Genomic DNA, 21142 nt, shown 5'->3' on the forward strand with positions numbered 1-21142 from the left:
TCACTGATTCACTGACTCACTGACAGATCATCAAAATTATGGAGAACTTCCCGATATCGTAGAAACTTGAAATTTTACACGGTGATAGGACTAGGAAAAAATCGAAAACTTGAGATTTTCAATTTAGGGGGCGTGGCATCCGCCCATTTCCGCTGAATTTTCATAAAATATTATAGAGCACTTCTGATTATCGTAGAATCTTGAAATTTGGTAGAATGTTAGAGCTGGTTGTTTATACAAATTAACAAATTTAAAATTTGAGAATTTCAGCCAGGGGGCGTGGCAATCGGCTATTTCCGCTGAATTTTCATTAAATATTATAGAGCACTTCTGATTATCGTAGAATCTTGAAATTTGGTAGAATGTTAGAGCTAGTTGTTTATACAAATTGACAAATTTAAAATTTGAGAATTTCAGCCAGGGGGCGTGGCAATCGGCTATTTTCGCTGAATTTTCATCAAATATTATAGAGCACTTCTGATTATCGTAGAATCTTGAAATTTGGTAGAATGGTAGAGCTGGTAGTTTATACAAAGGAAAAAATTTTTAATCTAAGAATTTTAGCCAGGGGGGGCGTGGCAACTGCCTATTTCCGGTGAATTTTCATCAAACATTATAAAGCATTTCTAACTTTTGTAGAACATTAAAATTTGGTAGAATGGTAGACCTGGTAGTTTATACAAAAGAAAAAATTTAAAATTTGACAATTTTGGACAAGGGTCGTGGTAACCGCCCATTTTCTCTGAGCAATACCTTGCAAAAAGTAGTGAAATCACAACAAAAACATAACTGTTAAAAAAAGAGCCAAGTTCTCCTATGTTGAAGTTATGCTAGCACAAAAAGTACTGAAATGTAAAAGTGTACCAAGTTCTAAAGCTTGGCTTTAAATTTGTATACATAAAATGTTGATTGTTTACTTGGCAATTTTTCAAATAGCTTTAAAAATCGGTAATTTAAAAAAAAATTTTCAAGAGAACAATCGACATTTTATTTATACAAATTTAAAGCCAAGCTTTAGAACTTGGTACACTTTTACATTTCAGTACTTTTTGTGCTAGCATAACTTCAACATAGGAGAACTTGGCTCTTTTTTTAACAGTAATGTTTTTGTTGTGATTATAATATAAAAAGAAGCAACTCTTCAATAAGCTATTCCTCACTTGACATAATCGATTGATCAACTCGTCCATTTAGATTGCGACGAAACAAGACAAAGACACCACTGTCCATCACTTACTTGGCTTAGTAGTTTTTGTGCAAAATAACATACAATAAAATCATTAGTATTTTTTATAACATTGATGTGAGTCAGTTTTTAAAATTGACGCGCGTCAGTTTTCAAAAAGTTTTTGAAAAATGACCGAATTAGCATAGCATTTATAAAACGCATTTTAAAACTTTTATTAAGTGGTTTCATAGATACTCGTTTCATACATATTTTCTAAAAAGTATTAAATTCTTTAAAGTTTCACTACTTTAAAATAAAGATATGTATTGCAAATTGAATCCAAAAAAAACAGGTTTTTTTTAGAGAAAACAAAAAAAAAAACAAAAATATAGAGACGTTTTTTCAAATAGAAATAAACAAACATAAAAAATATCTGTTATTCAAGTGAAAAATGTGATTAATTTTGTTTATTTTTTGGCTATGAAAAACCCTATTTTGTTGAATTTAAATAGCAATATCTTTAGTTTCTGATTTAACTTTGAAAACTTTTTAGAAAATAAAAATAAAAGTTATCAAATTATAAGAACCCTTAACCCTAGTTTACGCCACGCAAAATAATGCAATAACCAAACTTGGGGTTCGCGAGAACCCCAAAGCTTTTATGCACCTCTAATTGTTCATTATCAACAATTTGATGCATTGTCTCTTTCTGTTATTGATTAAGGTGACAGTTGCGGTGTCTTTTTATGATAACACGTGTTTGGTTTTGCCAAAATATATACCTAATAAAAATTGTTTAAAATAGTCCATTTAAAGTCTTGGGGTTCGCATGAACCCCAAGTTTGGTTTGTGACTTTTTTTCAGAAAAAAATTCCAGAAAATTATATAAAACCGGTTTTATGGAAAAAAGACAAAAAACGTAAACAAAAATGAATTTAGTTCACTGAGTTTTCATCCCAGGTCGAAAAAACGATTTAAAAAAAAGTTATAACCATTTAAAAATGCGTTGGGGTTCGCACGAACCCCAATTTGTAAACTAGGGTTAACAGCATATTTCGTTTGGACCATTTTTTTTGGGACACCCTGTTTATAAAAATATTATTGCTCAAATTTTGAAAATATAAATAATTACAAAGGATATAAAAATTGGGAGGACGGTTAATGAAAAAGAAGATAAGGTACCAAATAAAAATTTCTTCTTCTCCAGCAAAGAAATTCCTCGTAATAGTCTTTTGATATCAAAACTTGTTTTGACCGTACTTACTAAATAAATAAACGGCAATTTAATTACAATAGAATAAAACAAAACTGAAGATAAATTAATTAAAAAATATTGTTTTCCATAGCAAACTTAAGTTTTCACACACAATACCTACGCTTATCATTGATTACACAATAATTGAACAAACATCTGTTTTGCTCATTTAAAGAACATTTCTCCAACAACACATTGTTGATCTTTACTAATGTTTTTTTTTTTTTTTTGTTCTGTGTTTTTGATTGATTTCTATGTGAACTTAAAGGAATTGTATTCGATTTATAAAAATAATTTTTAATGTTTATAAAACCAAACTGTCTTTCAATGTAGAAAGCAATATTAGGGAATATTTTCGTGTTTATTTTTCCATGGGTAAAAGGGATATGTGAGTGTCATTCTTACTGCACATAAACTACATACGCCTTCCGCTAAGATATTTTTTGTTCCTAGTAGTCCAGTGCATTTATAATTTGTCCCTGTAGTTTGTACCACCCCAAATTTTTTATGCTCGTTCGATAGAGACTTGGCTGAATATCATTTCACTACACTGATTTTTCGCACTCGTGAAATTCACCTTTTGGCCGCCATCTTTGATTTTAGTTTTTATTAAATATCTCGATTTCTATTCATCCTAGGTGAAAGTTGATCTTTTATGTTAAAAACACTTTCGAGATATTCTGAATAATTAAAAAAGTTAAAAGCCAAAAGAGTAAAAAAAAAAGAAAATTTTTAAGTTCTGAGCACTTTTTATCAAAATGTTTTGAAAAAACTTTCTGAGAAAACATTGTTCACCTTAAAATTCTCTACAACTCTGGTATACAACTTTTGTATCGTTAAAAAAATACCTCTTTTGTACCAGATGAAGAGACAGAAAAATAATAAAATGCAAGTCCTGAAAATTTCCAAACAAGTCTAAAAATTACTCACTTATCATATAAAATTCAAGATTTGGTTGAAAAAAAAAAATGTAAGAAAAAAGTAAGAAAGATAAAAAACACAGACAAAAAAGCTTTTTTTTTAACAAAAAAGTTTTAAAAACTTTTGTATTTATACAGAAAAAATTGTATACCAGAATTGTAGAGAATTTTAAGGTGAACAATTTTTTATAAGAAGATTTTTTCAAAATTTTGATAAAAAAATTCTTTTTTTTTTCGTTTTTTTTTTTACTTTTTTGGCTTGTAACCTTTTTAATATTCAAAATATCGTAAAAGTGGTCTTAACATAAAAGACGCAAAATTCAATTGTCTACGTTTTTTGTTTTACCTAAGATGCACAGAAGTCGGGGTATTTAAGAACTAAAATCGAAGATGGCGGCCCAAAGGTGAATTTCACTAGTGCGAAAAATCAGGGTAATGATATTCACCCAATTCTCTATCGAGTGAGCTGGCTATGAAGAAAAAGTATGAACATCTTAATTTAATATAATTTTATTTAATAGCAAAATGAAAAAAAATGTATGTTTAAAAATGACCTTGCAATCTTTTTAAAAATTCAGTTTAACAAATAATAATAAAATCAAAACACAAAGCATTTTTAATTGAATTGATTCACAAGCACAAGTTCGAGTATGTGCGACTAGCTAGGTAATATATTTTGTTTATTTTTAATATTGACTCGAAAAAAAAAAAAATTAAAAGATATGCCACGAAGTTCATATAAAAGCTAGTCATTCCCTTTCACAATGTTAAATTAAAGTTTTTCTTACTACAAGATACAGCTAAAAAAAAAAATTAAAATGAAGTACCTATTAGCAATTGCATTAGCTTTTCTAATGATGATTACTTATTTTGAAACTTGTTCAGCAAGTAAGTTAATTAAATCCGGTTTTAGTTAAGTTTTGTAACTTTTTTTTCAATTTTTCCTATTTGCATATTTCAAGCCAGTGAACCAGTATGTGGATATGAAAATTCTCAAGGAAAAATGATTTTCCTTAAATATTTTAGAGGAATTAATGAAGGTCAATCTTATAAAGAAGTGCTTCCCAATGGAGAATGCATTCAAGTAACATGTCAATCTGATTACACTCTTAAAAAAGAAAAGTAAGTTATAATTAAGTTTATTTAGTGAACATTTATTTTGATTAACTTGTTGTTTTTTTTTTTGTGTTTAAGGTGCTAAAAAATGTGTGCATTTGAAAAGATCCCAAAATTCCTATGTAGATAAATATTTCTAATCCGGGAGCCTAAAATTGGAAAATGTTTCTATTGGATGTATTTATATAAATACGATTTGATTGAATAAAACTTAATAAATTGTTAAAGAAGTTTACCTAATAATTGTGTCACTATAATTTTGTGTGTTCTTGGTAAGTTTGAAAAAAAAAAAAAATTGTAGATATTCCAGAAATTCACGCAAGATTTGATCAAGTTTTTCTTCCAATTGAATCCAGAACCTGGGGCACCGGGACATTTCCAGGACAAGTCCCGGAACCAAAAAGGCTTTTTTTTAGAAACATTTAAAAACAATAATATACATTAGGGCGTTCGATATTTAGGAATCAAGTTCCTAATTGGAAAAACTATTTCTAAATAATAAAAAAAAAAAAATTACCTATTTTGTTCAGATTTTTATTATGACGCTAGATGGTGCCCCAAGATGGTCAAATTTTGAAATAGGTATATGTTGACTTATAAGGTCATTTTTCTTTTTAGATATAGCTTTAATAGACCAGTGTCGAAGCCTTCAAAAACATTAAAAAACAAAAACAAAAATCATAGTTGGATGAAAGCCATTGGAAAAGGAGGTGAATATGATAAAAATTAAGGGAAAAATAAATTACGGGCGAGCCGAGTTCGGGAAGTGGTAGGGTTGAGTTTTTAATGGTAAAAAATGGTATATCTCGATTTCCGGCAAAACTACAAGTCCTATGGAAAAAAGTTGTATGGCAAGGTTGTAGGTAATAAAAAGATCTACAACTAATGTATCAACAATTTTTTCACATAACCTCAAAATTTATGTGAAAAATTAAAAAAACCGAGTTTTTGTTTTTTTATTTTTATCTTTTTCAAAAAAATGTTTTTTTTTCTACGAAATTTGGTGAAAACTTACCTTATTATGTCCCGAATACACAGTAATTTATTTGATTTAAAATATTTATTTTTTAACCTTTTTTTTTTACTTAATACCAAAAAACACCCTAATTTTCAATCGAAAATTCACGTGTCAAAATATCAGCTTTTTTCAAAAAATCGGTGGGCATTTTGTTCGTTAAAATCTCTACTTTCCAATAGTGTAAGCAAAAATTTACATTTGTACACCAAAGTGCATGTTCTCGGAAAATGCAAAAAGCTTGAATTCGAAAATTGTTTTATCATTATTTAAAATTTTGGACTATTTATTAAAATTTACACTTTAATTACTCAAAAACCGTAAGATTTTATGTTACATTGATTAATGTTACGGTTTTTGAGTAATTTAAGTGTAAATTTTAATAAATAGGCCAAAATTTTAAATAATAAAAAAATTTTCGAATTCAAGCTTTTTGCATTTTCCGAGAACATGCACTTTGGTGTACAAATGTAAATTTTTGTTTACACTATTGGAAAGTAGAGATTTTAACGAACAAAATGCCCACCGATTTTTTGAAAAAAGCTGATATTTTGACACGTGAATTTTCGATTGAAAATTAGGGTGTTTTTTGGTATTAAGTAAAAAAAAAAGGTTAAAAAATAAATATTTTAAATCAAATAAATTACTGGTGTATTCGGGACATAATAAGGTAAGTTTTCACCAAATTTCGTAGAAAAAAAACATTTTTTTGAAAAAGATAAAAATAAAAAAACAAAAACTCGGTTTTTTTAATTTTTCACATAAATTTTGAGGTTATGTGAAAAAATTGTCAATACATTAGTTGTAGATCTTTTTATTACCTACAACCTTGCCATACAACTTTTTTCCATAGGACTTGTAGTTTTGCCGGAAATCGAGATATACCATTTTTTACCATTAAAAACTCAACCCTACCACTTCCCGAACTCGGCTCGCCCGTTATTTATTTTTCCCTTAATTTTTATCATATTCACCTCCTTTTCCAATGGGTTTCATCCTACTATGGGTTTTTTTTGGTTTCAAAAATTATCGCCCTGGGCTATAAAGGAAAAAAGTTGTATAAAGTTTTTTTTTTTAAATTAAATACCGTTTTCAAAAAGGTATAAATCATTTTTCTAGGACCAGGGGTCTACTCAAGACATGCATGCTTTTTTGGGTATTATTTTCTTTTTCATGCCTTTTGAAGTTTGCTTTAATAAAATACAAAAGAAACTGACTGAACCTCTGGTCCTAGAAGAATGGTTTATACCTTTTTGAAAACGGTATTAAATGTTGCCAAAAACCTCATCCAACATTTTTCCTTTAAATCTTTAACTTAAAAAAATGACCTCATAATAAATCAACATAATCCATTTCGAAAGTTAACCTTCTTGGGTCGCCATCTAGCGTCAAAATAGCTAATATACATAATATTTATCGTTATAATAGTTTTCCATCTATCTGCCTATGTATTTCTTATTCATTTACGAAGAGCACTTTGTTAAGCTTATTATAAAAACCTCTTCTTTGCCATTTACAGGGTGAACCTATTCTATTGTAGTTTGCAGATATATTCTTATATCGATCGAAATAATTTGCAATATTTTTTGTAAACAGAAATATCTAGATAGGTACAGTACCTACATAATATGTATCATTCAATTGTTATTCATATGAAGGTAAATAGTTAAACTGTTGAAAAGATTTCTGCCAGTTATAACCTCACGAGCTCATTACTATTAATGTCGCATTAATTTTTTTTGTGTATTAAATCTTTAAAATAATATTTGGTCATGTTAATACTAAGAAGTTTGAATTCATAAAATCTTCTTAACGCCTGGAGCTTGAAAACAAAACTTGTTTTGTCTGTTGTTTGTTTACAAATTTATAACCTTGAAATGTTCTTACTTCTTATACTCTGCTAAAATATTGTCTGCTAAAAGAGCTTTTGGCTATAAAATACCAACACGTGAACCCAAAAACTCAAGATACTTAAAATTTGGCACATATGTAGCTAATATTTGTCAAATTTTAAACAGCAAAGAAAACTATTATCATATGAATTCTATCTACGTTGTGTTCTGGTTTTAGTTACGTTTTAACGATTACTCAAACAGTTTTATATGTTATATTAATTTTTAGCATCTTATTTTTGTTTGCGCTAGTTATGGATTCCAATCGCAAATTGCTAAAACGTGACTAAAATATTTTTTTTTTTATGAAAAAAATTAATTTATGTTTGAAGAGATGAGAGTTGAATAAATAATTTATATTATTTGTTTGTATTTCTCCTACAAATGGGAACTTTAATGTTTTCACTTGTTTTGGGTGCTACTTTGGAAATATTGGTGTTTGGTGGGTTCTACCACAATGCGGGTAAGTTACATAGTTTTATTCAGACGAAGGTTGAAATTCTAATCTGGGGCTATTTTATTTATTTGGAGCTAGAAAATGTAATCGTTTAAAACTTGATTAAAAAAAAATGTAGGTACATGAGATAATAATTGCTTTAGCATAACATAACATCCGAAATACTCATCGTAATTTGAAAAATGAGATATCGTTCGAAATGTCTTGCTTGGCCACTGGTTATAATCTCTGTAAATCTTTTATCACGAAATTTAAATTGAAATTGAAAATTAGTACTATACCCAAAACCAGGCTAAACTGAATTAATCGAAAGAATTTTCTGTTGGATTTTAGTTTTTACAATGAAATAGTTCAGAAAAGGAAGGAAACCTAGTACCTACTGAGCAGGTCAGAAATATAATTTTATGATTTTGAACTAGTATAGGTACTAAAACATCCAGTGAATTAAAAAATAAAATACACGACTGGGTCGCACGATCTTGCTTTTAGAGTTAAAGTTGCTTAAATTTTTAGGACTTTTTAAATAGAAATTTGGAAAATGTAGGTAATTACTATACCTATAGGTAAAAAAAAAAATCGTTTTAAAAAAAAATAAAATAAAATCTGAAATCAAATTGCCCTCCAAAACAAGTATGCAGTTTTGGTTGATATATTAAGATGCATTTTTAGAAAAAAAATTTCAAAATCGTTAGAGACGTTTTTTTTGAAAATTTTCAAAATTTTTTTAAAAATCCAAAAATATTTTTTTTCGAAATTTTATTTTTGGCTTATATTAAAATTGTATAAATGCTTCTTCTCAAAAAGTTTCGTTGAAATCGAATAAACAGTTTCGGAGATAATCGGATTTGAAAAAAAAAAAACGGTTCTATGGCAGGTACAGTTAATAATGATTTTCCAAAAACAAATTTTTCATTGAAAGATGATCCTCAGCTTAAAACTAACATTTGAATTTTTAAACAAAATCGTTAGAGCCGTTTTCGAGATATTTCAATTTTACTAAAATCGGTATATGACAAGTACCGTTATTTTTGGTCAAAAAAAATTAATTCCAAAAACCCCTCTGGAGAGTCGCCAAATAACGCTACATACCATGTTTGACATAAATCGGTCCATCCGTTTAGGCTGTAGCTCCTTATACAGACAGACAGACTGACTTCCGGGACCCACTTTTTTGGCATTGTCTACCATCGTAATGTCATGGAAAAATGTTATCTCAACTTTTTTTTTTTGTACGAATGCATAACTTGATATACAGGGTGTCCCACAGTCACCGCCCCAAATGAAAATCATGGATTCCTGAGGTCATTTGAAGTCGAAAAACTTAAGAGGTAATTTTCTCGTTTTCGTCCCGTTTTCGAGTTACCATGGTTTTTATGATTTTTGCTCTCTTGTCCTTTAACTGGCCTTATCTTTGCCAAACTTAGTTTGATTTGAAAGATTTTTTTTACAACCAATCAAGAATTTATTACAGTTTAAGTTTGTCTCAAAACTTTTTTTTTTCTGCGGACAACCGTTTTTCCACAATTTTGCATCAAACACAATTTTCTTCGTTTTTTAAGTTGTTTTTTACACTTTCATATCATTTAAGTCAAAAAAACACGTTAATGAGTATTAATTTTTTGTCCTTTTTCTTAAAGCCCAGTTTATTTTCATAAAAAAAATAAGTTTTATTTCATAAAAAAGGCTACTGAAAGTAATTAAAAAAAAATAAACGAACTGAGCGAATTAAAAAAAAATAACTTTTAAATAAAAAATTGATTTAAATGAATTAAAAACTTTTTCTGAGCTATTGTGATTAAGAAAAGAACAAATAGATAAAGCTCAGAAAAAAATTTAATTTATTTAAATCAATTTTTTATTTAAAAATTATTTTTTTTTAATTCACTCAGTTCGTTTATTTTTTTTTTAATTACTTTCAGTAGCCTTTTTTATGAAATAAAACTTATTTTTTTTATGAAAATAAACTGGGCTTTAAGAAAAAGGACAAAAAATTAATACTCATTAACGTGTTTTTTTGACTTAAATGATATGAAAGTGTAAAAAACAACTTAAAAAACGAAGAAAATTGTGTTTGATGCAAAATTGTGGAAAAACGGTTGTCCGCAGAAAAAAAAAAGTTTTGAGACAAACTTAAACTGTAATAAATTCTTGATTGGTTGTAAAAAAAATCTTTCAAATCAAACTTAGTTTGGCAAAGATAAGGCCAGTTAAAGGACAAGAGAGCAAAAATCATAAAAACCATGGTAACTCGAAAACGGGACGAAAACGAGAAAATTACCTCTTAAGTTTTTCGACTTCAAATGACCTCAGGAATCCATGGTTTTCATTTGGGGTGGTGACTGTGGGACACCCTGTATAGTACCTATATCGCAAGTAAAAGAGTTTATTTAAATATCTAAGGTGAAAGGGTGTTCTGTTATGAAAATATTGTAACAGCTTGTTCAGTCGGTTGTCGTGTTGTGGTATCTTCCAAGCAAAACTCAGACACAAAAGAATATTTTAAAATAGTAGTTTTATTGAACAAACGAAGATTAAATGATTTACAAAGTTTGGTACTACTTCTATTGAAAGAGTATTATTATGGTGTTCCTACCCTTTGCTATTATGCGGTTGGTGTTCCGCAGTTATTACAGAAGGCGTAAGGAACAATATAATAATACTCTTTCAATAGAAGTAGTACAAAACTTTGTAAATTTAATCTTCGTTTGTTCAATAAAACTACTATTTTAAAATGTCTGAGTTTTGCTTGGAAGATACCACAACACGACAACCGACTGAACAAGCTGTTACAATATGATTTTTAATACAGTCAAATAAGGTGAAAAAAGGGGTAAACCTCGGAATAACTTTTTTCAGAGACGTCAGATTGTTTTGATTTTGGATTTTTTGGAATCAGCATTAAAAAGTACCTTAAAATCATGTATCATAATATGTGTATATAATACCATCGTCTTTTTTTGCTAATTTTGAAAACCCCCATTTTGCGTTTTGACCTTCAAAATCGGGACTGCGGACATGAGATTTTTCTAGACTTTTGAGTTATGTTATAGAATGCCAAAACGAAGGTATTGCGCAAAAAAAAATTTATATTAGCATTCATTCCGAGGTTAAACCCTTACTTGACTGGATTATTTATAAACTAAATTTTATTTCAGATCTATCGAACAATATTGACAAGATCTAAGCGTGTTTTAAAGATTGATAAAAAAAAATACACAGCCTCAGACTTTAAGCCTCTTTCTTTAAAAGTGAATTTTACTCCCTACGTTAGGTCAATTTGGCGTATGATTTTTAATTAAAATTCGATTTTATACAAAAAAAAAATTACTTTGTCAAAACAGGAATATTAATGTTACAAACTCTAAATAACGTCTAATTTTTTCAAGACGATCGTAAATTCATTGTTAAATATCCCACCCGTAATAATTTGGGATCTCTCTTTACAACAAGAGGAGAAAGACTACCTAAAATTAAGCGGAAAATTAACCACCCTATTATCTTTTTTTTTTAAATAAAATAGCTTTGGACAACTCTTTTATGAGCTAAATATTAAGTAGGAAAAAAATTTGTTCAAATTGGGTTAGGACTTCCGGTCGCAAAGCGTTTTTAAATTTGTCGAAATATGGCAATATTCCTATTTTAACGGTTTTTTTTAATTGTTATAGACTACTTATTAAATTATTATTTTTACCAAATTTGAAGTAAAAATGAAGTTCACACAATCAGTGAATGCTATGAACTCGTTAAAGATTTAAAAATGTGTCGGCCAAGAAGAATTTGACTTTTTATCATTCTCCTCGCCGGACAGTGGTGCATTTGGTGCTTTATGGCGTCAAAAATCATTTGCACGGTCATTGCTTGATGAAAAGTCATGAAATTTGGAACACTGAAGCATATTAGTATGACAATTACGAAAAATCTTCCAACTTTTTAATTTTTTTAAAATGGTGGTTCCAAAATGGCGGGCAGAATAAGTGGTAATAGAATTTTTTTTTCAAAACAGTATACATAACCTAGAAATTTTACTAAATGAATGTCAAATAGACGTTCGCTCTTGGCTCTTGGATTAATGTAGTACTGTTCATATTCAATGAAAAAAAAAATTAAAACAAAGACCACTAAGTACCATAGTTGTAAAACACAATTTAGACCTTTTTTATGCTATTTCTTTTATTTTTTGTTTAAGTTACATTGTAAAAAAAACATTCATATAGTTTAATTTAAATAGTGTATAGGTAAAGATATATTTACAAAAATTATCATCAAAATCCGATCTAAAATTAAAAGAATAGAAGTAAAATCTTTCATAGCCTAAATTGTTTTTTTCATCTTCAGTTTAATGAAGTGTCGTCTTATGAAAACAAAATTTTTCCTTAATCATATGTTTATGTAATTCCAAATTAAAAACAAAGTTTTTTTTTAAACAAAAAATGTACATGTGTACCTTAAGTACTTCATAAATGTATATGTCTACAAACAGACTTTTCTTAAAATCTAAATAAGAGGATCTCTAACAAATTTACAAAATATACCACCCTTCGATTGAATGATCATAGCTTTGGGATCGAATATCATTTTACTATGTGACTTATCACAGTCAGTTACATAATGACTCCTGAGAACATTGATGAGACCAATTTTCGCTTGAACAAGTCCGAAACGCTCTCCAATACAACTATGTGGTCCCAAGCCAAAAGGCATGTAAGTAAAAGGTTTAATATTCGACTTATTTTCGGCTGAAAATCTTTCAGGATCAAACTGGTCAGGATTTGGAAAGAACTGAAAATAATGTTAGATTATTTTAATTTAGAATATGTGTAAAGAAAGCCTTTACCTTAGAATCTCTTTGAATACCAAACACTGGAATAAATACTCCCATATGATTTGGTATATCCAAGTCTAACTCTGGTTTAAATGAGAATTCCTTTTCTCCACTTGGCAATGTACAAGTTCGATCTAAGAACGGAAGTGGGGGATACAGTCTTAAGACCTCCATGATTACCATATTCAAGTATTCCATTTCATTGAGAGTTTCATAAGTAATATTGCCATCAGTTTTTATCAAAGCATCTCGAATCTCCCCTCGCAATTTTTTCTGTATTTCAGGATACTTTGATAATTCATACAAACAAAATGACATTGTTGCTGAAGAAGTCTCATAGCCGGCAATAAAGAATATTCCCGCTTGTGCGACTAAAATCTCATTGTTCATAGCTAAATGATCAGTATCATTTTCAAGCTCAGCTGATTTTTTAAAAGCTATTAGAACATCTATCAAATCGTTACGAGTGTTTCCACTTTTGATTCTTTCATCCATAACATAGTTAATGGTAGTTCGAATAAATTTCGCTGATTCTTTTGGAAATACTTTGCATTTTAGTAATTTTGCAATATATGGAACGAAAAATACTGTAACGAATTCGATAGCTCTAAGATAGGTGAAATGAAATATTGTTCGACCATTTCGTCGAAAATCGGCTTCAGGGTCCCGAAGACTATTAGCTTGAATACCAAATGCAACTGTTGCTATCACATCTGTGGTATAAAGAGCACAAACTTCTTTAACCTCCTGAATGAAACTGTTATCTTTATCAACTTCAAATTTACACAGGTACTTATCCAACTCGTCTCCAACCTTAAAAAGAAAACATTTAGAAAAAGTAACAAATTTAAATAAAAAAACCTTACATCCTGCATTAATGGAAACATTTGTTTAATTTTGCCACTTGAAAAAACTGGTGTCAACTTTGTACGCAATTCCTTCCAATGAGGATTTTTGATGAAGAACAATGTTCCCGATCCCAAAGTATCACCTTTATCATCTGTTGTAGCATAACGATTTGAGAATTTATTAAAATTCTTCACAAGAATTGATCTTATCAATTCTGGTTCACGAATTAACAAGGCAGGTTTGTTTAAAATATAAACTCCAAGAACTGATTGATCTTCGGCGTTCTTGTGATTATACAAATCTTGCAAATTTTCAGCACAACTTTGTGACAATTTTAAAATGTCATAAAGATTACCGAGTAAAATATTTGGTTCAACGAATGCAACATTTTTTCTTCGCCAATATGTCAAATTGTACTTTTTCCAAAAATAAACAGGAACTAAGATCGAAATAATTAACACCAAAAATTCGGTAAGAGAGATCATTTTGGTGAAAGAGCTGAAATGATGTTTAAAAAAGGTGATTATTTTATTTACATTTTTTTAACATTATCACAGGTCAGTAAGCTATGACTAATAAAATAATAAAAACTACATAAAAGTTTTGAAAATTCGTCAAGTTCTTTTCTGCGGTTATAAAACAAATTCAATATGATAACGAGCGATTAACAATTTCAGGAAATCAGGATTGTATAAAATCATTTTTTTTAATGCATTTACTCTCCATTGTAAATTAAAAAAAAAATAAAATATTTATTGCAACTGAAAATAATTTGCATTAAAAAAAATTTGTATTGCAACTGAAAATAATTTGCATTAAAAAAAAAATATTATTGCAACTGAAAAATATTTTCATTGAAAATAAAATTTTTATTGCAAATAAATATACATAATTTTGCATTAAAAAAGAATTTAATTGCAAATAAAAAAATCAATGCAAAATGTGTGCATTAAATATTTGTTTTTTAATATTGGTCGAATTTCTTACAATTTTAACTAATTGACCATACATAAGCTATTTTAAATATAACAATGTATGGTCAAATAGTCAAAATTGTAAGAAAGTCGTTAAAGTTAAAAAAACAAATATTTACTGCACACATTTTGCATTAAATTTTTATAATAAATTTTTTTTAAACAAAATATAAAAAATTAATAGTTAAAAATAAGAAATAAAAACTTTGTTTCCAATGCAAACATTTTTCAGTTGCAATAAATATTTTTTTTCTAATCCAAATTTATTATTTATAATGAATATTTTTTTTTTTTAATTTCAAATGCATTTTTTTTAAAATTGATATTTTTACAACCCTGTAGGGCAGGCATGTCAAACTTGCGGCCCGCGGGCCGCATGCGGCCCACAACGAATAACTTTGCGGCCCAGTCCACATTTTTATTAATTTTGAGTTTTAGATTATAATTCACAGCTTTCGACACACATGCACCTCCTTTTTTCCTAATCAACAAATAAATATGGGAAAAAACCAAAAAAAATAACAAATTTTATAAGCTCTCGTGGGTTAAATCAGGGTAAGTTATGTGATTTCTTAAAGTGAACTAGGAAGCGAATATTCTGAGTTAACCTACCAACGATTCTGGGGCTTGGGAATTTTTTTAGTTTTTAATGATAAGTCTTTAAACCAGCATATCTTGCTATCTACCTACCTAGATGTAACAAAAAATTTATCTGAGTTATAATATAACGAATATGTGAACAAATGCAACATACAAATGCAAATGTGCATTCAAATGCAACCTAGCTCTTTTGGAACATCAGAAGATAAACGTATCAAAAATACTACGCAAAATATCTAAACTAAAAAATTGAATACGAAAAAGGCTTGCAGAATATTTCTTGAAAGACAAGTTCGCTTGATTTTTTTCGATTAGTTCCATAAACATAGATTTAATGCCGAGTGATGTGAAAATGGAGGAAAGCGATTTCTTATTTGACTCCGAAGTAAGTTCCAAATTCGTTGAAATGCCCGATTTTAGAAGTATTTTTGTGCACTTGAAAACTGCCATATCATTTCATCATTTTCGCTGTTTTTTTTACAAAATTGTTTTACATACAAAAATTGTAGCTCAACATGTTCTGCGGCCCACAAAAATTTTTATCTCGCTGTTTTGGCCCCTTGTAACCATTGAGTTTGACATGCCTGCTGTAGGGAATATGTAGAACTTCCGATCACGTTTCTAGTCTAAATACGCGTATCACTTCTCAAGATTAAAAAAAAAAAAAACGGGCTAGGGCTACTATCATAAACAATCCAAAATTATCATCAAAAGTACCCTTCAAATAGGTACCTAGGTATTTTATGAAAACAATTAAAAAAGCATTTTACCGAAGCTCCAAAAAACACACAGTTCAACTGTCTTGAAATTTCTACATTCTTTTATAACATTTTGATGCCAAAAACAAAAAAAGCTCTCTTAACTATTTGCCATTCAAGTTGCGTGTGGTTATTTTGGCTTCTATATTTAAATCTATCTAATCAATGTACGCTATCTATTCGGTGTTTGTTTTTGTATAAAATTTTAATTTATTCAAGTTTTGTATATTTTTGGTAACTGATCGTAGATTGATAAGTCAATTGTTTGATATAATTTAGAATTGTTATCATTTTGAAGCTCAAAGTTCAAACAAATTAATAAGAAATCTACGAGATATTGATATGATTAGTCACAATTGTTGTATGCATGTGCACGTGTGTTGACACACTTATGATAATAAGATATCATACGTCACATCTGAAAACAGGTCACATAAATGTATTTGCTTCGATGGTCAAAGTTGCTAAGAATGTTAAACGAAACTGGATATCATGCCAGTACAGCAGTCTGTCTGTAAGTTCCTTGAGGCTTGAGCTTCAGCCTAAACTACTGGAGCGATGTTCTTCAAACTTGGTTGTTAGATAGTACCAAATCTAACGGTACCTGCCACTGTCATATAACTAACGGAAATAGAAAAGTTAATTTTTTCAAAAACTGCTCTAACGATTTTGATTAAAATTTTTGTGTGTAGTCTTACACACATAAGAGCCTGTTTTTGAAATTAAAAAAATATTTTTTGTATCGTTATTAACAGTACCTGCGATAAAACCGTTTTTTTGATTTATGAATTTCTTGTAAACGAAAAAGAAGATTTCTACAAAAATTTCCATACAGAAACACTAAAATAAACGTTATATGTATATAAAAGATTTCAAAAGCTCATTTTTGGATTTTTTTTAATATATTTCATTTTTTTTTTTTAATTTTTTTTTTAAAACGAGTTGATGAATTTGATCGATATTTCGTTTTAATGCTTTTAATAATATTTTCTTAAAAATGGCATAAATACCTGCCAATCTTTTTTTTATTGAAAAATGTTAGAAAATTTTTATAGATATACATAATAAAAAATTATTTTTTAAAAAAACGCTCTAACGATTTTCAAAAATTTTTTTTTTCTAAAATTTTTTTTTTTTTATACAAGAATCGAATACTTGGTTTCGTAAAAAAGATCGTTTGATTTATTATAAAAACAGATTTTATTTTTTTTTTACATTACCTATGAGTGCCTTAAGGCACTCCAATTTTTCTTATTTTGATTTGAAATAAAGGTTTGTTCCAAGTTGTAATTATAAAAATCGGTATTGGAGGCTTTTGGACATTTTTTTTTTTTCAATAAAACTCCATAAAAAGGTCATCTTTTACTTAAATTTATGTTTTTTAACTTTTTATTTATTAATTAAAAAAAAAATTATTTTTGAATTAAAAAACAAAAATTGGACTTACAAACAAACTTGTTCCTAAAATTGCTCATATTAATAATAATCATTAAATAATAATATTGAATTGATTTTTGATTTTATTTAAATCCACAATGACTTAACAAATTCAATAATATAAGTTTAATTCTAGTTAATTATCAAAATTAAAATCTAAGATAGTCCACAGCCACATTGATTAGATACAACATACCTACAATAATTTACAATAAAGACGGAATTACCCTACGCAAATTGAATGGTTAATAGATAAGAGCTTTTTTTCGGCATCCAGATGTTATAAAAGCATGTAGAATATTTAATTTCAAAGTAGTTTTATTTGGGAATAATTATCATAAAGTGTGTTTCTTTTTTGTTTTGTGGCGAGCTTTGGTAAGATATTTATATTTTTTTTTTATTATTTAAAATTTATTTTGGATATTAATTAGGTATCTCTTTGAATGATGAAAAGATGAGGAGTTTTGTTAATTATTATAATTACTGGCCAGTATAAATAAAATTAGATTGCATGTTTAGTTTGTATTGATTCATGGATAAGAATATTATGTGTTTTTAATGGTCTTCGTAATTTTAATTTTGATATCGGTAATACATTTTGTATAGAGTTAAATAACTTTATCATAGTGGAACGATTGTTTTTAGTATTATTTTTGAATTGTTGTTTGTTCAACAGTTTGAACTTTTGATAAAAACAGATTTGAATGTTTTCATTATTGATAAACAGTAATAATTTAGCTATGTATTAAGAAAAAGTTTATTTTGTTTATCACTTTTGGAGAGATAAAACTTGAAATCTATTTGAATATCGATAAAATTGGAAAAACTTATTTCTATCTTGTTTTTTTTTTCCAGCTCTATCATCAAAATGCTTTCTCTCACCGAATTACTGTTGTTAGTTATTTCGATCTTATTCGGTGGTTATATTTGGACAAAGTACAATTTGTTATATTGGCGAAGAAAAAATGTTCCATTTGTTGAGCCAAATATTTTACTTGGTAATCTTGTTGATATGTTAAAATTCACACAGAGTTCTGCTGAAAATTTGCAACAAATGTACAATCACAAGAATGCCCAAGATCAGCCAGTTTTGGGAATCTATATTTTAAGCAAGCCAGCTCTATTGATTCGTGAACCAGAGTTAATAAAATCTATTCTTGTGAAGAATTTTAACAAATTCTCAAATCGTTATGCTACAACAGATGAGAAAGGTGATACTTTGGGATCGGGAACATTGTTCTTCATCAAAAATCCTCATTGGAGGGAATTGCGTACGAAATTGACACCAGTTTTTTCAAGTGGCAAAATTAAACAAATGTTTCCACTAATGCAAGATGTAAGGTATTTTATTTTAATTTGTGAATTTTTACTTAAAATTTACTTTTAAGGTTGGAAACGAGTTGGATAAATACCTGAGCAATATTGAAATTGATAAAGATAACAGTTTCGTTCAGGAAGTTAAAGAAGTTTGCGCTGCTTATACAACAGATGTGATTGCAACAGTTGCATTTGGTATTCAAGCGAATAGTCTTCGGAATCCTGATGCTGATTTTCGAAAACATGGTCGAAATATTGTAGATTTCACACTTTCGAGAGCTATTGAATTGACTGGGGTATTCTTTATACCAGTTTTGGCAAAACTTATGCGATGCAAAATATTTCCAAAAGAATCGGCCACATTTATCCGAAAGACCATTAACTATGTTATGAATGAAAGAATTAAAAATGGAAACACTCGCAATGACCTGATTGATGTTCTAATAGCTTTTAAAAAATCAGCTGAGATTGACAAGGACATGGATAATTTAGCTATGAGTAATGAGATCTTAGTGGCACAAGCTGCGATATTTTTTGTTGCTGGCTATGAGACTTCTTCAGCGACAATGTCTTTTTGTTTGTATGAATTAACAAAGTCGGTTGAAGTTCAGAAACGATTGCGAGGGGAGATTAAGGAGGTCTTAAAAGCCAATGATGGAAAGATTACCTATGAGGCTGTCAATGAAATGGAATACTTGAATATGGTTGTTTTGGAAGTCTTAAGACTGTATCCACCACTTCCGTTCTTGGATCGAACTTGCACATTACCAAGTGGAGAAAAGGAATTCTCATTTAAGCCGGAATTGGATTTAGATATACCAAACCATATGGGAGTATTTATTCCAATGTTTGGTATTCAAAGAGATTCTAAGGTAATTGTTTTATTTTCTTATAAGAATATTCGAAATATTGAATGTTTTCTTTATTTTTCTTTTTAGTTCTTTCCAAATCCTGACCAATTTGATCCTGAAAGATTTTCGGCCCAAAATAAGGCAAATATTAAACCATTTACTTATATGCCTTTTGGGTTAGGACCACATAGTTGTATTGGAGAACGTTTTGGACTAGTGCAAGTAAAAATTGGGCTGATTAGTATTCTAAGGAATCACTACGTAACTGATTGTGATAAATCTTATAGTAAAATGATATTTAATCCTAAAGCTATGGTTCTTCAATCGAAGGATGGGATATTTTGTAAATTTGTTAGAGATCCTTTAGTTTAAGGTTGAAAAATTGTTTAAGTTTATAGACAAGCATTAATGTGAAACGAAATTCTTAAAAAAATAAGTAAACATTTATAAAAAAAAATGTGCAAAGAAGAGATTGTGTTTTTTTTATGTAAAAATAGTTAAACATTTTATGTGAGAAAATGTTTGCAAAGTTTTTAATAAAATATTCTGCTCCTTTTAGACAAACTGAGAACTAGTTTTCCAATGGCAGTGATGTTGTGCATAGTTATTATTTTTTCTGTTCTTTATCTTCAAGTTATCAAATACCTATTATACCAAAAAATTCATTCTTTAGACAAGGTCTTTCTTTAATGAAAAAAGTTTTTATTTTTCAAAAATTAATACTAACGGTACCTATGTCTCATAGAACCGTTTTTTTTTTTTTTAATTTTATTTTCTCCCAAACGTTTTGCTTAATTTCAACGAAATATTACAAACAAGCGTTCTTTTTTTCTCCATTGTTTGTTTTTACTATAATTAATCAAAAATAAAATTTTGAAAAAAATATTTTTTGGATTTTTAAAATAATTTTTTGAAAATTCAAATTATTGAAAAATAGACATTGAATTTTTCTGAAATTTTGGTTTTGAGTTGTTAATAATAATAATAATTGCTAAAAATTGGCAACTTAAAAAAAAAAATTTTTCTAAAAATTCATCTTTATTAAAAAAATTAAACTGCATACCTTTTAGGGATATCAATTCATTTGTAGATTTATTACCAATTTTATGATGTTTTTGTTTTTGTTTTTTTTATTTTTTATACTACATGCATTAACATAATTTGTATAAAAAAGTCTTGAACATTTTTGTTATTTGAATTCCAAGAGCACCCCAGTCGTATATTTTAATTAATTTATTTTTATGTTTTTTATGTTTTTTTGATGACAATTAATTACGTCCCTTACTTTGGCGGACACTTTGTGGCGGAATAAAAAAAAAATGTATCTCATTAATTGTAGCTAATTAAATGCTATTTTGTTGCGCAAACCAAAAATTTGTAGCTCGCATAGTTTTGAATTTTTGAATTTTCCGCTAAAATAAGTCTGAAGTTAGCGGACAAAATATGAAATGATTAAAATTAATGAGTTTAGTTGACCTCCAAATTTTTAGCTTTTTAAATGCTTTTCAAGTACATAAACTTGGATTTTCTAGCTTGAACAGTTTTTTTGTTATTCAAAATTCCGCTAAAATAAGACTGAAGTTAGCGGAGGAAAGTAGGAAAATGTAGCTAGTTAAATAATGCTAATTTGTCGCGCAAAAATTAATTTTGTAGCTCATTTTTTATTTCAACTTAAAGTTTCATAAGTGCACTTTCGGTTTGATGAGGCCAG

At 28.4% G+C, this 21142-nt stretch overlaps 3 protein-coding genes across 3 annotated transcripts; 2 read left to right on the forward strand and 1 right to left on the reverse strand.

Annotated features, from left to right (window-relative positions):
• Positions 1-4100: 4100 nt before the first annotated feature.
• Positions 4101-4694, forward strand: LOC129917821 (uncharacterized). Its single transcript, XM_055997998.1, has 3 exons — positions 4101-4231; positions 4306-4465; positions 4538-4694. Exons 1-3 carry the CDS (start codon positions 4162-4164, stop codon positions 4542-4544), a joined length of 237 nt encoding a protein of 78 aa, XP_055853973.1. The 5' UTR covers positions 4101-4161; the 3' UTR covers positions 4545-4694.
• A 7457-nt stretch (positions 4695-12151) lies between these two features.
• LOC129917818 (cytochrome P450 6g1-like) lies at positions 12152-13987 on the reverse strand. The gene is made up of 3 exons (XM_055997996.1): positions 13512-13987; positions 12658-13458; positions 12152-12602 (listed from the first exon to the last, which is right to left on the reverse strand). The coding sequence occupies exons 1-3, from the start codon at positions 13977-13979 to the stop codon at positions 12318-12320; spliced, it is 1554 nt and encodes a 517-aa protein (XP_055853971.1). The 5' UTR covers positions 13980-13987; the 3' UTR covers positions 12152-12317.
• A 3575-nt stretch (positions 13988-17562) lies between these two features.
• On the forward strand, positions 17563-19857 carry LOC129917819 (probable cytochrome P450 6g2). Its single transcript, XM_055997997.1, has 4 exons — positions 17563-17638; positions 18119-18599; positions 18652-19452; positions 19519-19857. Exons 2-4 carry the CDS (start codon positions 18132-18134, stop codon positions 19801-19803), a joined length of 1554 nt encoding a protein of 517 aa, XP_055853972.1. The 5' UTR covers positions 17563-17638; positions 18119-18131; the 3' UTR covers positions 19804-19857.
• The last annotated feature ends 1285 nt before the right edge of the window (positions 19858-21142 follow it).

Source organism: Episyrphus balteatus, chromosome 4, assembly GCF_945859705.1.
Source record: "Episyrphus balteatus chromosome 4, idEpiBalt1.1, whole genome shotgun sequence".
NCBI lineage: Eukaryota > Metazoa > Arthropoda > Insecta > Diptera > Syrphidae > Episyrphus > Episyrphus balteatus.